Source organism: Tetrahymena thermophila (genome assembly GCF_000189635.1).
Source record: "Tetrahymena thermophila SB210 genomic scaffold scf_8254645, whole genome shotgun sequence".
Lineage (NCBI taxonomy): Eukaryota > Ciliophora > Oligohymenophorea > Hymenostomatida > Tetrahymenidae > Tetrahymena > Tetrahymena thermophila.
Window position 1 is genome coordinate 746,380 of NW_002476413.1, and position 14,134 is coordinate 760,513.

Genomic DNA, 14,134 nt, shown 5'->3' on the forward strand with positions numbered 1-14,134 from the left:
TTTGAAGTTTCTGAATTAATTTAAAAATCAGTTATAATTGATATCATCAAATATACATATCCGTTTGCCCTGGAAAGTGATTTATACAGTAATTAATAATAATATAATTATCAAGAAAAAATAGATCGAATATGCTAATTAATGTATCAAATTGCTTTTAAATTTTTTAATTTATTTTGTTTTCAAAAAGAAAAAGCCAACTTCATAAGATGAATGGATATGTAAATTTTTCCAAGTATAAAGTAAGTTTTTAGAATTTAATTAGTTCATAAAAGTTATTATTTACAGTACTTTCTTGCTAGGTTTATTGAATCATAAATATTAAAAATTATTTTCTCTTCAGAGTAATAATTTTATGAATAAAAATAAGAAATCTATTTGAATTTAAAATTTATGCTAATATTGGAATAAATGTTAAGCTTATAAGAAGATATTCCCCAATAAGAAGATTAATTAGTAATCTCATGATTTTTAAGCTTTAAATATAACTTAGAAGATTAAAACATGAACTGGGTTAAAAAATAAATCATTAATTACAAATTAAAAAAAATAATTTGTGATAAAAAATTTATTAATTAAGTAAAAAGAATATTTATTTATCTATGTGTAAAAATGAAATACTAATTTAATTATCTTTATTTTTATTTAGAAGGTTACTAAATTATTTTGAGTTAATATTAAAAATACATTCCTTCCACTTATTGTCCAAATGCACATGGATAATTTGCATTTGTAACAAAATAAATCTTAAAAAAATATTAATACAAAATAATTTTTTTCTTTCTTAAAAGCATTATTATTCAAATAATATTCCATCATAAAATAGAAATTTACAATAAAAAGTCTTATTTAGTTAAAAATCAGCAGTAATGAATGGCAAAAACAATTTTTGCTAATTTTTTTATTAATTTAGATATGAAAAACTAAGGAACAATTAATTATTTTTATCCAAATTTCAAGCAATTAATTATTTATTTCAAATTAAATCTATATTGTTTAAAATGTTTTTATATTTAAAATAAACCATTTAAAAATAAAAATACTAATTTATAAGTTAATAGGCTTATTTATGTCTTATGAATATGTAAATGTTTAATATTTTTTCTTAAACTAAAGGCGAGTTTAATGCATTTAAAGTTAATTTATTTTTGTTACAAAAACGAATAAAATAAGGTGTTTTATTTTTTAAACAATTTTCATCATCGTCTTATAATATTAATTTTAATTAAGATTATAAGTTTTGAATTTTGATTAAAAGTGTAAATTTATTTCATTTAAAAGAAGTGAATCCTTACATTAAGATTCATTAGATGGATATTAGAAATGTGATAAAATCTACTAATTAAATTTATTTAAATTTTAAAGCGAGTTAATTAGATATTAAATTATTTAGATTAAGGTGATTTTTGAAAATAAAAATAGTTATATTTTTAAATAATTATGTTAATATCAATAATTTATCAGTAATAAAATGATAACAAATTTAACAAATAAAATATTCCTAATTATATTCAAGTTTTATTTTTAAAACTTAAATTTATGATGCAACATTTTAGTACAGAATTTATTAAAATAAAATGTTACTTAAATTGAATTAATAAAGTATTTTAACTTTTAAAAATAAATTATTTTTTAAAAACAGATTTCGAATTAATTCTTACCAATATTCAACTAACTATTTCATATTTAGAAGTATGTATGTAATACAGTATCCAAATTACATAAAATTTACAATCAACAATATTTTAATTTAAATAGGTCTTAGTTATTAGGGATCAGTAAAATGTAATAAAAAATGTTCTAAAATATTGTATCAACTAATTTTTAAAATATTTTCTTTCAATTCTCAATAATTAATATTCATTTTCAAAAGTCATTTAAACTATTATTTATTAATATCACAATGATTTCCCTAAAAAAGAAAATGGGTGAGTCAGGCGGCACTAATTAATGAGAATCTACAGATATTAATTTAAAAAACTTATTAATCTAACAACATCTTAAATAAAAACAAAAAGACAATCTTTTGAAAGATATAATTTTTATGAAAAGAAATAGATAATTATAACAAATTAATTAAGATAAAAAGAATTTTTACATAAATTTATAATTTTAGATTTGATTTTATGAATGAATGAATTTTAGAGCGAGTGAGTGAGTGATTGGTATTAATTATGGATTTTTGATAATATAAAAAAATGTAAAATTGAAAAAAAATCCTTTAATTCAGTCTGATTGAAAATAATTAATTAATTTTTATCCTTTGTAACAACATTTTATAAAAAGATACTTTTATGCTTAATTAAACATTTTTCTTTTGATTACAAGTTTTAATTATTAAAAAATATTACTTCACATTTCACATTAATTTTTACTGATAAAAAATAATTTAGGGAATTTCGTTCGGGGCATTAAACAATATTTATACGATAAAATCACTGACACTACTATTTTTCAAACATAAGAAAGTTAATTTGATTAAAGATCTGTGTTTGTTTCAAATAAATACATTGCTTTTATTATTTAAGACACTTTCATATTATTTATGAATTAATTTAGTTTAGGTAAAATAGAATGAATAACCAACCAAATGCAATTAATTTTTGATCAATTATTATGTAAATGCACTATATCTTTTTGAAATAAAAAAAGTGAAATTAAGTATCTTTATTTTTAATAATCAAATTTACTTACATTTTATAATTAAGTAATAGATTGGAAAACATATAATATAAGCATGAAGTTTTTAATAATAAGACTAGTGATTACTGTATCCTTACCAATCATAACAGGGGTTGCTTTAGTTCTAGTGATCTTCTATTAAAATCTTATGAATGCTCTTAATTAATGGTAACGCAAATAATATATAATTTGCTTTCTATTTTTCATCTATCAACCTTTTAAACAATCTACAATTATTTAATTTGAAAAAATCATCTCTGATTGTACAACACATTTGGATTTTTTTTTTTTTGAAATTAAATTCGTATACTAATAGGGAAAAAGATAGCTATACATGGGTTAGCTAAACATAAAGATAAATACTTTATAATTCCTTACTCTCCTAACAAATGATGTATGAGTATAGTTTCAATTAAGTAGGAGTTTTTTTATAAATTAATCAGTCTGACTACGAAGAAAAAAAATGTAATAAAACTGTTTTTTTATCAAATAAAAGATGCAAATTCACTTGATATTAATGAATAAACTGATAGATAAGTATAACAATCAACAAATATTAGGTTTGATTTAATTTATATTTTGATTTTATTTTATAAATCTTTGCTATATTAAACTAGTTAACAAGAAGTCCTAATTTACAATGTGCTCTTACAGAGAGCTAACTTATCAATAATGTCCTCCTAATGTTTACACATAGATGTCTAAAAGTTTGCTTTACGTTGATTTGTACTTTGTTAGATCAGTCTTTAAGTTTAATCTTTTGACTCCCTCACAGTAAGATTTCATCTTAATGGTATAAATTTTATTTTTGATTATTTTTTAAATCGTAATTTCAATTTCTATAACAAAAAGAATGATTTTCTATCTTTTTATGCTAGAACGGTATACCTCAATTCATAAAAATAAGATTTGTTGTTAATAACAAGTATATATAATTCTGATACAACTTCATTGCTAACCAATATCCCTTCAAAGTAAATAAATTTACTATTTAGCTCAAAAAAGTTGTTCTTATCAATCATACTCTCTACTTATTTATTTTAATTTTGTGATTAGACTAATTAATATTGCAGAGGTTAATATCAATTTATAATTTTAAAAAGCTATTTCAACATATCTAAATCAAATTATGAGAACTGCTTAGGGAATAATTTCACTGAGCCATTTGATCCCAGGTGCAGATAGTGGTATATTTTTTCAAAATAGAATAAAGGTATATTTATTTTTAGTGTTTATTTTATCATTAAAAAATTATAGATAAATATTTAAATAAATAAAAGGTTATTTTTTTTATGAGCCTTATTCTGACGCGTTTGAAGGGACTTTAACAATGACTCTCTCGAGTTAGATAAATAAAAATGGATAATTTTAATCAGTCAATAGTATAGATTTTAATATGAAAATGATAATAGATTATATTAGTAGATTTAAAAGTGATAACCAATACTCAGTTTTATTTCATGAATTTAATAACACAGTAAATAAATAAAATGAATACCATTTTTATCTATTAAGGTCAATTTTTTTTAACTTAAAAATAGTTGTTCTATCACCATGAACTTACAAATAATTAAATTATGTCATGGGAAGATTTAGAGTTTCAAAATATTACAAATGGAGGAAGTTTGAATCAATAATAAATAGATAAGTTGAAGAAGGAGAAATAAAAATTTAATTATTAATTGCAAAAAACTTTAGATTTTATAAATACAGGAAATTATTCTATGTTTGAGCAATTCAATATTGATTATTTGTATTAAAAGTGGAAAAAACTTGAAGTTAAATAGTAAATATTATCTATCTTTCTTTCATAATTTTAAAATAATAAATATTCTTAATAAGTATAAGCATGGTATGTCCTATTAAGAGCAAAATTGAAAAATATAAAACTTAGGAACCATATTCTCATTCGATTATTCTCGCTGCTAAAGTAATTTAAGATTAAAGCGATCTTCTCAAATTATTCAACATTATGAATATAAATTCAATTAAAATTCCTTTAATTATAGAATCTGCTATTGTGTGTTTAGCAGTTTTCTTATTTATTGCTAATTATGGATATTTTTAATTACTGCAAGTATAGAGACCGATTGAAATATTGATTAAATTTTTGAAAAAAAGCCTTTAATAATAGCATCAGTGTTAAGTATAAATTTACACTAAAAAAGATGAGAAGGTGGTTAATCTTTCTAATATCTAAAAAATGATATTCAGAAAAAGAAATACCACAACCAATTTGACAAATAATTTTAGTAAATTTAAAAATGAAGATTAAGTAAATACTTTACTTTCACCAGTTCATAATGAAACTCCTTCATAAACGACATTTAATAATTTATAATTTGTCAATCAATGGAATTAGCTTGATAGAAGACTAGAGTAAAACAAAACAATTCAGCTATTTTCAAAAGTTAATCTGAATAGTAAAGCTAATCTAGAAGATCATACTCAAGTAGAATATCTTGATAGCTGCATTTTAAAAAATAAGAAATAGAGACATTATTCCCAACAAAACTTTAAATCAAATTAAACTTCATTTAAAAACTCTACCCAACAACTCTTTAACTATGATCTAAACAATTAAGGTAACAATTCTTAAAAAAATTATTCCTCATTTAGGAGTTTTAAAAACTCACCAGAGTCTAATTTGAGTAACAGATTCTCATCTTTGAGTTAAATAACTTAAGAATAAAAAAATAAAGATGAAAACAAAGAAAAAATACTCTAAGGTTTGAAACCTTTATTTCTAGAAATGCAGATAATTAAAGAAGCTTTCTAAAATTTAGAGAGATTAATAAATTATAAGATTGATGCCAGCAATCCAAATTAGCAGGATAAAATGAATACTTTATATCACTTTGCAAAGGCTAAAAATACATTTTAAATGCTGAATAATTAGAATGGATTGAGTCGCTGCTATTTCAATTTAGGAGTAATTTATATTTTGAGAAACGAGTTTAGTTTAGCTTCTCAATATTTAGAATCGTCAGTTTGGTTAACTATGGCTTTGATTGGTATTGACTCTTTGTATAAAATTAAAGATAAATATGCTTTGTAACACGATACAGAATAGGAGGAATGGCTTTTAATATTTAGCAAAAGAATATTTTCTCTTGCTTACAGCTAAAAGCAAGCTGCATTTTAAATTATTTACTAAGAGAAAGAAGATTATTTAATTTAAAATTCTTCTTTGAAAAGTTTTTAGCACAAGCTTATTCCTCCTGATTAAATGCAACAAATTAAGTCTTTGTTAAAAAAATCTTTAGATTATTTTAATGCCATTTAAAATTTATTTAATAATAGAAGTCAAAGTATCTCAGAGATATTTTAAATTTACATTTACCAAGAAATTACAGAAATTTTAATTCATTTAGACCACAAAAACTACTGCAAATAAATAAAAAATTATACTAATAAAATTGTTCAATTACTAAGCAAGATTAATCGCTAGAAATTTAAAATTAACTAAAGACCCATAAGCTTAAATGATTACAAACTTAGTGAGGAAAGTCATCATATTATCCAAGAGGAAGATATAGAATATTTAAGCAACTCAAATACGAATTAAAATGATACACAAATATTTAACTAAGAAATAATAAATAAAATGATAGATGTAATTAATAATAGACAAAAAGTTATTCTAGGATATTTAGAACTCGTTCAGGAGAATCATTTCATAGCAATCGAATATCTTACTTAGAGCCTAGAAGAAGGGAAATTTTACAGCCCTCTCCTAAGAAAAAAAACAATATTTTATCTAAATCAACTATTTGAAGAAGTATCTTTTAAATAGGATTTCATTGATGAACTAATTCTTAATCTAGATGATTCAGTGAAAATAGATCTTACCTTGCTTCTTTAGATGAGTTCTTTCTAATATAATTTTATCTTTGACAACTGCTTATAAAACTTTGTTAAATAGAATTTTTTTAGGCCATAAGACAGGATATAAGTGATAATATTTAATGAAAATCTAGAAGAATTCCTTCCATTAACAATAATTTAAAGTTAGCATCATTTGGCCTCAATAATTAATTCCATTTAAAGTTATAAAAAATAATCTATTCAAAATTATATGAAAAATGCTTCCTCATAATTAAATTGGTAATCTGCCCTTATACAATCGCTTGAAAATATATAGTAATTTAGTTATTAACAAATTATTGATTTAAATAACGCAAAACAAAAAATAGAGTTTTAATAAAATTCAAATATTAGTTAAATTAAATTATAATAATTTTAAGAAGAGCTTAGGATTAAAAGATAAAATACACATTAATAGAATAAAAAAGTAATAATCCTATTCTCTAAAAAGTAGAATGCCAAACAAAAATTAGTAACAAAAAAAAACATATTCTAAATATAAAAACCTATTGTCTATCATATGATAGATAAGTTTTGTCTTGATGAAGATGATTATAAAATGTAATCTAGTTTATTCTCTTACGAACCTTTCATTAGCGAAAATGAATTGATGATCAGATTAAAAAAGTTAAGAGAAGAAGAAGTAACTATATACCAAAAAGAATTCCTTTCCATCCTTAACCATTTTTGAAATAAAAAGAATGAAAATTGTAAATATATTTATTTATTTATGAATTTGCTTAAAAATATCTAAAAATATAAAAAATACCAAAAATATTTCAAATTTTTATGTGTTTAATTAAGCTGTAAAAAAACTTTAAATTTTGTATCAAATTATTTTGATTTCTGAAAAACTTTGAAAGTTCTTAATTAATTTTAGATAATATTTAATAGTGAAAAACAAAAGAAAATTTTAAGGAAAACTAATTTCTTATATTAATTTATTGAAAAAAATCATCAGTGAAAGCCTACTAATTAATTAATTTCCCCAAATTAACAAAATAATCATAATTTAATAAAAAAGTACCACAAAAAATTTAGTTATTATTTTTCTTATTTCTTTTCCTGATTTTTTTGGTTTTCTTTTTAATCTTTGAAATTTTTGAAATTTGATTTAATTTTCATATTTTGTGGTAAAGTAATAGAATATGTTTTTATGATTAGAAAATATAAATTTAGTATAAAGTTAATATTTTCTTTAAATGTAGATATTTTTATCTAAAATATTTATTTTTTGTTAAACATTAAATCAAAGAAACCTTTTAAAACTCTAATTTTCCTATTTAATTTAATCATTTTATGAAATTAAATTAAAATCTTACGTAATGTCTGATTGATTATAACTTAAGGAATTAGGTTCGTTCTATTGTATTTATTTTAAATTAATTTTTAGTAACCACTTTTGATAAAAAATACAATTAAATTTACTATATCATATTTCATATTTCAAAATCCTAATTTTTGTATTTGAATGATTTTAAATAAATTATTTGATCAAAATTTAAATAACATCTAACTAAAAAAGGTTTACTCAAATTAATGTTTGATAATCCTTACAATTTATTAAATTTATTTAACATCTTTTCTTGTAAAATTAATGAAAACTATCTAATATAATTAATTCTAATTACATTTTAGTTAATAAAATCTTTTCAAATCTAAAAAAGTAAGAATTAAAAAAACAGAAAGATTTATTTGAAATAAATTAAACTAAAAAAATAAGATTTTTGATAAGATTAAAATTAGAAGAAAATAAATGAAAAAGCAATTAGCAAATAATTTCGACTGACAATCCTTCAATTCAATTTACTAGATATTTATTACACATAATTTTATAATTTATAAAACTTGTTTTATTTTTTTTCTTTTAACGATTATCATTTAAATTTTCCTTCATAAAGTAACTTATTTTTATACTTATTACAATTATTATACATATTTTAATAACTTGTATATCTATTAATTGTATTATTAAACATAAACAAGTATTTATTTTAAAAAATTTAGTTTTAATTTAAATTATATTTTTCCTTTAAAAATTCAGTTTGTTAATGCATCTTAAAAAAGCAAATTACATTAAAAAATATTTATTAATATTTTTTATCTAGTAAAAATAATTTATATAATAATGCTTATTTAATTTAAAAAATTTTTTCTAAATATCTTTGCTCAAATTCTAAAATAAATTTTGCTGGAATTTAAATTATCTTCTTTACTAGTTCACTTTCTACAAATTTAATTTACTGCCTAAATCAACTTTTAGATAAATTAATAATCAAGCTATTTACCTATTTCTAATAATAGAAAATATAAGCAGTTATAATAAAAATAAAAAAATAACTCATTTATAAATTACTAAAAATATCTTAATATAATATTGTAGTTTTTATAAATTCAGTTAATTCTGAAAGTGTTTACATATTTTTGATAAAAATCAACCAATACGCTAGATTTTATATATTTGATGTTACTTTGATTTCTAATAATTTTTACTAATGATTTTTGTAAAAAAAAAGAAAAGCTTCAAATTTTTTCTAAAAATTTTTTATATTTTTTAATTACATTTTTGAAAATAAAGATAAGCAAAATATCCAAATTAATATGAAACTTTTAATTGTAAGACTAGTTATTACAGTTTCTTTGCCTATCTTAGTTGGAGTTGCACTAGTCTTAATTGTCTTCTACTCAAATCTTATGGATGCTCTTTATAGATGGTATACCAATTAATAGATACCATTTTTACATCTTTAAATTATTATCTGCATGTTCATATATCGCTTACTTTTTTTGATTTATCATCATAATAATTTCAAAGATAATTCAATTATTTTTGTAATAAAATCTAGGGAATAGGATAGTGCTTCTTGGATAAACTAGACACAATAGCAAATACTTTATAATTCCTTATTTTCTTAGCAAATTATTTCATAGTATAGCTTCAATTAAGTACCATTTTAGATTATTTAGTCCATATTATTGAGAAAATATTTAGCGCAATTCAAATAATGATGAATATGAAAATATTATTTTGATTAATAAAAGATGTAAATTCATTTGATGCTTATGAATAGTTTAATATCTAAGTATAACAATGGATAAATTAAAGGTAATTTAAACTTTTTTTTGTTATACATTTACATGAATATTATTTTTTTATCTAATTTAGTTAACTAAACAACTTAGTCTGCAAAATGCTCATTAAGGGAACTAATATTTAATGAGTGCCCTTACTATATTTATACATTATTATCTAAAAATGAATTATATGTAGATTTATATTTCGTCAGATCTGTGTTTAAATTTGAGCTTTTAACTATTGAGCAATAGAATTTCATTCTTATGGTATGTTTAAGCTTACACTTTTAAAATATTTTCTTTACTTATCATTCTAATATATAGAATAACATTCTTTCATTTTATTCCAGAGCTTCTTATCTAGCTACTTAAAAAGAAGGATTATTAGTCATCAAAAGTTTTTATAATTCAGACACAACTTCAGTACTCTCTGCTGTTCCTTCTAGGTAAATTATTATTGATGTTATAATTCAAATTTAATTAATTTTTTTTACTTACATATTTTAAATAGCTATAAAAACGTTACTAATTCTTAGTTCGAGTATTGTTTAGGTAGTAATTTTATAGAGCCTTTTGATCCCAGATGCAGACCTTGGTATTTATTTTCACAATAGCATAAAGGTAATAAATATTATTCCAAATAAAATGAATTAATTAAGTTAAAAAAATAGGTTACTTTTTTTATGAACCTTACAGAGATGCTGTTTTAGGAAATCTAATCATGACCCTTTCTAGCTAAGTTAGCAAAAACGGTTAATTTTAATCTGTAAATAGCATAGATTTCGATATGATTGAAATTACGAAATAATCTAACACTTCTTAAATGGCAAATCAATACTCAGTTTTATTCCATGAATTTAATAATATAGTAAAATTAATGATTAAAAATAAATTAAATGAGCAATTATTATTTAATATAGGTGTTCTCACATCCTTTACTTTCAGACTAATCGTTGATATCATGGCAAGATTTAGAATTTCTTTATATCTTAGACAATAAACTCATGAATTAGTTTGAATATGATCAAGTTTAAGAAGAAAAAAACATTTTTACTTCACAACTCTTAAATAGCATAGAATTTATAAAGCAAGGAAACTACTCGATTTAATAGTAGATTAACCTTGATAAACTATTACAATAGTGGTCGAAACTTGGCGTTAAATAGTAAATCAAACTTTTTTTATTAATTTAATTGAAATTTAATCACGCAAATTAATTTATTAAAAGTCTAAGTTTAGTTTTTCCTATAAAGAATCCAAATATTTAATTCCAAAATCAAGAACCTTATTCAAATTCAATTATACTTCTAGCAAGAGTAATAGTAGATGAAAGCGATGATCTTAAGCTGTTTAATTTACTGAATATCAACTATATTAAGGTACCTTTGATTATAGAATTCGTATTAGTGTGCTTAGCTGTATTTATCTTTATTGGGAATTATGGATATTTTTAAATATAATAAGTGTAAAAACCTATAGAAATCCTAATATAATTTCTGAAAAAAAGTCTTTAGTAATAGCACCAGTGCTAAATATAATTTTATACAAAGAGAGAGGATAAATAAACCATTCTCTAAAGATTTCAACCAACAAAAAAAAACTTGTAATAAAATTGCTGTAAAAAACAAATTAAATTAAAAAATGAAGATCAAACAAATACACTATTCTCACCTTCACATGTAGAAACTCCAATTTAAACAACTTATAATAATTTAAATAACTTGATTGGCAATGATAAAAATATCGATTAACAAAAAACGATGCTAATATTTTCAAAAAATAATCTTTTGAGCAGGAATAATGTCGAAGAGCCAAATATAATTGATCAATTAGACAGTTTTGCTGCAAAAACTAAAAGATAGAGGTACTATTCCCAGTAAAATCCTCGATTAAATTCGACAAAAAACTCCAATTAATTTTTTCAAAACTTTGAATCTAATACTGAATTTACTAATTTACCAAGAGTAAATACAGTAAAAAGTATTAGGAATAATTATCCAGAATCTTAGGTTAGTATCAGAAACACTTCATAAAGTTAGACTTCTTAAGACAGAAAGAAGGAAGTTGATAAAGATAAAATACTCTAAGGTCTAAAGCCTTTATTTTTAGAGATGAAAATTATCAAATAGGCATTTCAAAATTTGGAACGGTTAATCAATTATTAGATAGACTCAAATACACATAATTCATAAGATAACATGAATACCTTATATCATTTCGCTAAAGCTAAGAGCACATTTTAAAGACTGTTAAACGAGAATGGTTTAAGTCGTTGTTATTTTAATTTAGGTATTATTTACCTTTTGAAAAATGAATATAGCATTGCCTCTTAGTACTTTGAATCTTCAGTTTAATTAAATTTAGCTTTACTTGGGATAGACTCCTTGAAATAAATAAACGAAAATTGCATGTTAAACTGTGAGGGAGATTAGGATAACTGGCTTCTCATTTTTAGCAAGAGAATTTTCGCTTTTGCTTATAGTTAAAAGTAAATAGCTTTTGATATATCATACAACAAATTAGAAAAAAACATTAATAAAAACTCTTCAAAAGAAAATATTGCATAGAAAAACGAGGATATTCATATAGATTAAATTTAGAAAATAAGATCAAACTTAAGAAAGGCTTTAGATATTTTTAAAGTTGTATAAAATCTATTTACTTATAAGATTAAATGCTATTCAGATTTTTTTCAAGCATTCGTATATTAAGAAATCATAGAAATTTTAATTTATTTAGATCAATCATTCTATAGCAAGTAAATTTCAACTTATTTAGACAAAACTAGATTTCTACTGGATAAAATTTAAATCTGTAAATCGAGAAATAACCAGAATGTATTTACCCTAAATGAATACAAACTAAGTGAAGATACTTAACACATGATTATAGAAGATGATTTAGAGTATTTGAGCAATTAAAACATAAATTGTAATTCATCTTCCAAATACAAATAAGAAATAAAATATATAATGATAGATATTATGAAAAGTAGGTAGTTGTTTCTTTTGGGATATCTTGCACTTGGTAAATAAGAGCACTAATAAGCATTAGAATATTTTTCGCAGAGCTTGGAAGAAGGAAAGTTCTACAGTCCTTACCTAAGAAAAAAAACTGTATTAAATCTAATCAAATTATTTGAGAAATTATCTTTTAAACAAGATTTTATTGATGAATAAATTCTAAATTTTTAAATTTCTACAAGCATTGATCTTACACTCTTACTTTAAATAGATTCAATTTAGAATAATTTTGTATTTGATTATTGCTTGGAATCTATTATGAAATATAAACTTCTTTAACCTGGAGACAGATTAAAAGTTATAATTTTTAATGAAAGTCTTGATGAATATATTCCACTTACCCTAATATAAAGTGGCCATCACATTAATTTAATATTAAGCACATTACAAACTTAAGCAAAAAAATTATTTTAAAATACTACTAAAAATAGTTCTAACTAGCTAAGCTGGTAATCAGCGCTCTTTTAATCTCTTGAAAATATCTAAGAACTTAATCAAAAATAAGTAATAGACCTTAGTTCAACATGCTAAAAAATAAAAAAAGAATTTAGTTAAAATAGTAGCTATGAAAAATTAAAAAAAATATAATAAGAAATAAAATAAAAATAATAATGCATAGCTAAGCAAAATAAAAAAGTAATCATTTTATTCTCCAATTAATCAGGTGCTAAATAGCCATTCAAAGTTGATAAAAATATTTTCTAACTTTAGAAACCGACAGTATTGCATTTAATTGATTAATTTACATTAGATATCTAAGATTACTAAATACAGTCTGAATTATTCTTTTATGAACCTTTGATAGATGAAACTTAGTTAATCTTTAGTTTAAAAAAAGTAAGAGGAGAAGAAAATAATAGCCAATAAAAGGAATTTTTTACTGTATTAAATCATTTTTGATAATTTCAATTTTCATATTAATTAACATCTTTATATTATAAAATTTTTAATTGTATATTATTTATTTATTTACTTATTTACTTACTTAATTCAGATCTATTTATTGTCGTCTAATCAATAATTGTTTTATTTTTACTTATTTACTTACTTATACTTACTTATTACAGATCTATTTATTGTCATCTAATCAAAAACTGTTTTATTTATTTAAAATAATTTTAATAATTATAATTTTAAAATTAAATCTTTTATTTCTAATTGCTATTGTATTATTATACATTCTTATTTACTTAAAAATCCTCTTAATTAAAGCAAATTGATGAAAATAATATCATTTATTTTTTACATATGGTTTTTTTTAATTTATGCTCACCATTATACTATTAAAGCTTATCGTCAATTAATATAAATGTAAATCTATTGTAGATTTAATTTAAATACACATTATGTGTTTTTAGGTAAAAGGTAGATTCTAACATACTTAAAATATCACAATTCCCCTATTAATCAAATCCAACATACCACAATCAACTATCCTAATCCCATATTCCCCTTATTCCAAAACTAAAATAAGAATTATTATGTTT

The 14,134-nt window shown here is 21.3% G+C and overlaps 3 protein-coding genes across 3 annotated transcripts; all 3 read left to right on the forward strand. All coding sequences in view use genetic code 6, as the record gives it.

The window, feature by feature from the left end:
- Positions 1 to 3,322: 3,322 nt before the first annotated feature.
- On the forward strand, positions 3,323 to 4,240 carry TTHERM_000126919 (tetratricopeptide repeat protein; the record flags this gene model as incomplete). Its single annotated transcript, XM_012797703.1, has 3 exons — positions 3,323 to 3,456; positions 3,786 to 3,895; positions 3,963 to 4,240. The coding sequence occupies 3 exons, from the start codon at positions 3,323 to 3,325 to the stop codon at positions 4,238 to 4,240; spliced, it is 522 nt and encodes a 173-aa protein (XP_012653157.1).
- Positions 4,241 to 4,259: 19 nt separating this feature from the next.
- TTHERM_00126920 (tetratricopeptide repeat protein) lies at positions 4,260 to 7,240 on the forward strand (the record flags this gene model as incomplete). The annotated part of the gene is made up of 4 exons (XM_001016272.2): positions 4,260 to 4,468; positions 4,525 to 6,825; positions 6,930 to 7,021; positions 7,077 to 7,240. 4 exons carry the CDS (start codon positions 4,260 to 4,262, stop codon positions 7,238 to 7,240), a joined length of 2,766 nt encoding a protein of 921 aa, XP_001016272.2.
- A 1,910-nt stretch (positions 7,241 to 9,150) lies between these two features.
- On the forward strand, positions 9,151 to 13,547 carry TTHERM_00126900 (tetratricopeptide repeat protein; the record flags this gene model as incomplete). The annotated part of the gene is made up of 9 exons (XM_001016270.2): positions 9,151 to 9,263; positions 9,396 to 9,495; positions 9,592 to 9,655; positions 9,716 to 9,891; positions 9,949 to 10,070; positions 10,136 to 10,245; positions 10,296 to 10,492; positions 10,545 to 10,789; positions 10,853 to 13,547. The coding sequence occupies 9 exons, from the start codon at positions 9,151 to 9,153 to the stop codon at positions 13,545 to 13,547; spliced, it is 3,822 nt and encodes a 1,273-aa protein (XP_001016270.2).
- Positions 13,548 to 14,134: the final 587 nt, after the last annotated feature.